Here is a 2,554-nt window from a genome sequence, read left to right on the forward strand (position 1 = left end):
AAAGCATTATCATAAACATTTTTCATTAAGAAATTACTATATCCTGATAACCCTTATAGTTTGATGAAGAACGATTGTGAGTCTTAGAAAAAAATGTATTTGAGCTTGAGTGGCATTTGGACAAAAGTGGAACATTTTTTTCAATAAGAGTTAAAGCGAAGTTATTTCATTACAAGAGAACTTAATACTGCAAACCCATATCTCATGTCTTAAAATCTCAGTCTAAAAAATATTAGAGTTATTATGTTAGCTTTATTTTGTAAATAAATACGAATCAATTTAATTTCCTACTTTTGAGGGATATGAAATTATTCATTTAGACTAGAAATATATGAAATTTCCAAATTTCTTTTTAAATGGTAAAACTATTGATGAAGGCAAACTATTTAAAAATACAGTTATAGAATTTTTTGGTATAATATGAATTGCTGACAGAAGTTGAGGATAAAAACGGTTTACTATAGAAATTTTAATGATAGTATGGTGCACCACTAAGTTCATAAAGAAATGAGTTTGTGACCTGATTTGATTACCAAGTAGAACAACTTTCCATTTAATAAGGCAAAGATGTTAAGACTTCCTATTACCTTACTGCCTACTCTTTTATAAATCTGTGACTATGTAAAGTAACATGTATCATAGAAAAGTTTGAAAATCTTTTAAACTGTTTTTTAAAACAATGTGGTTGTCATGCAGTAATAAAATTTGTTATAAGGGAAAAATAATGCACACACACACATTTGAATGAATAAAGAATCAAAATTGGATTAAATAGAGATCAAAAATAAATCAAAGCAGTGAACAGAAGAAAGAACTAAGAAACAAACAAGAGAACACTTGAGAGATTTTAAAAGACACAAATGGGATGCTATAAATATTCTAATACAAATCTAAAACTGAACATAAAACAAATGTAAATAAAACAAAATACCTTTTCTAGTAACCAAAAAGAAAACTCCTAAAGAGAAAATATGGAAAAATATAATAAAATAAAAAGAGAACCAAAGAGAAGAGCTAAATTCTAGGTAATATAGCTGAGTCCTACCTCCTAGAGAGTATGTGCCATCTCTACTAGCAGAATCAAAGTTCACAAGGTCTTCACTAGATCTGGAACCTGAGAACACAAAATATAAAAAAATTTAAATTACTGAAAACTTTTTGGCAGGCAGTCTCCAAAGCAGAAATTATACCAGTTGAAGAAACTAAGGTTGCAAATACAATTACAGAACATATTCACATGCACATACAGTGAGAGAGATATGCTAAACTGGTAGAGTAGAAGGATAAGATTAATTGATAATTTATCATGCATTTACAGTATATTAATCTCATTATGTTAACATCAAGTAAACCATGACAGTTCTAAAAATAAACATCTCAATAAATATAAACAAACAAAACCAAAACAGAAAACAAAAAAGTTAACGTTTAATTTTTTATGTAGCAAGACAGTAAAAAAAACCTGTTCTGAGGCCACAAATAGTTTTAAAGTTTTATGAAGAATTTTGTAATTTCATTATAGTCAGCAGCATATTTTAAAAGTGAAACATAATTCATGAAGAAGTTATATAACTATTAATTAGGTGTGGTTGGTTACCAAATAATTTTAGGAGATGAAGTTGTAAATTGTTAGCAATGAGAACTTAAATTATTGTCAAGAAACCAAAACATCCTGGAGTAAATTAAATTTATTTTATCAAAATAAACTATACAAAATACATGAAGGTTTCAGAAATGTAAAACCCACAGATTTTATCATATTTTGATAATATGTGTTTTAATATATCTCCTCAAATTAAAATGTTGATCGTGTTGTGTATATATATAAATGTAAAATAACTTTGTTACTTAAAAGCTTCTTAATAAATGGTAGTAAAATATATAGTTTACTATAACAGGAAAAACTGAGAATGTTACCTCTAACATTGTTGGAGTCCAGTTTGTAAAACAACAGAGTTGTTGACATCATAAAGCTTTTGTTTTGCTTGACAAATGAAACCTCATGAGCTTTTTCATTTGTTTTCTGTACTTTGGCTGGAGGGAAGAGTACTTCAGAATAAACATACTAGGATGTTTATTATATCTAACACTAAATGTGCAACTAAAGATTAATGCAACAGAAAGAGGAAAACAATGCTACATTTGAAATTTTGTGGATGAAAGGAAATTAAGTAAATATCAGAAGAAAAAAAAATGTCATAATCATTCAACTGATCCAAATATAACTGAAAAGTAATATTTAATGACATGCACTGTAATACTAACAACAGATGCTACATCTACTTTACTGTTAAGCAGCCAGTGATAAGAAAGGCAACCACAGTGTAAAGATAGTTGCTTGAACAATATACAAATATCCACATTTATACTACCTCACTAATGCTATCACAAAAGCAATGGATACACACTAGTACCTCGGTTTTCGAACATTTCTGATCATGAATAAATCATGCTTCATCTCCTGTGTATCTCATATTCATTTAATACAGTAGTACCTCGGTTTACAATCACCTCTGATCACAAATAAATTATGCTTTATATGTAACTATATATA

The 2,554-nt window shown here is 28.0% G+C and overlaps 1 protein-coding gene across 12 annotated transcripts in view; it reads right to left on the reverse strand.

Moving 5' to 3' along the window:
- Positions 1 to 2,554, reverse strand: part of LOC106881190 (girdin) — a 176,959-nt gene that overhangs the window by 15,667 nt on the left and 158,738 nt on the right. For 9 of the 12 annotated variants that reach the window (XR_008265197.1, XR_008265198.1, XR_008265201.1 and 6 more), the window contains 2 exons: positions 1,918 to 2,034; positions 1,046 to 1,114 (listed from right to left, as the gene is read on the reverse strand). The exons of 1 other annotated variant lie outside the window; for it this stretch is intronic. Coding sequence is in view for 3 of the 11 variants with exons in the window: in XM_052971764.1 (XP_052827724.1) it covers positions 1,046 to 1,114; positions 1,918 to 2,034 (186 nt within the window). In the remaining 8 variants the exon portion in view is untranslated. The remainder of the gene's footprint in view (positions 1 to 1,045; positions 1,115 to 1,917; positions 2,035 to 2,554) is intronic. 2 more of the 12 variants (XR_008265203.1, XM_052971766.1) reach the window with 1 other exon arrangement.

This window comes from Octopus bimaculoides, chromosome 11, assembly GCF_001194135.2.
Source record: "Octopus bimaculoides isolate UCB-OBI-ISO-001 chromosome 11, ASM119413v2, whole genome shotgun sequence".
NCBI classification, from domain to species: Eukaryota; Metazoa; Mollusca; class Cephalopoda; order Octopoda; family Octopodidae; genus Octopus; species Octopus bimaculoides.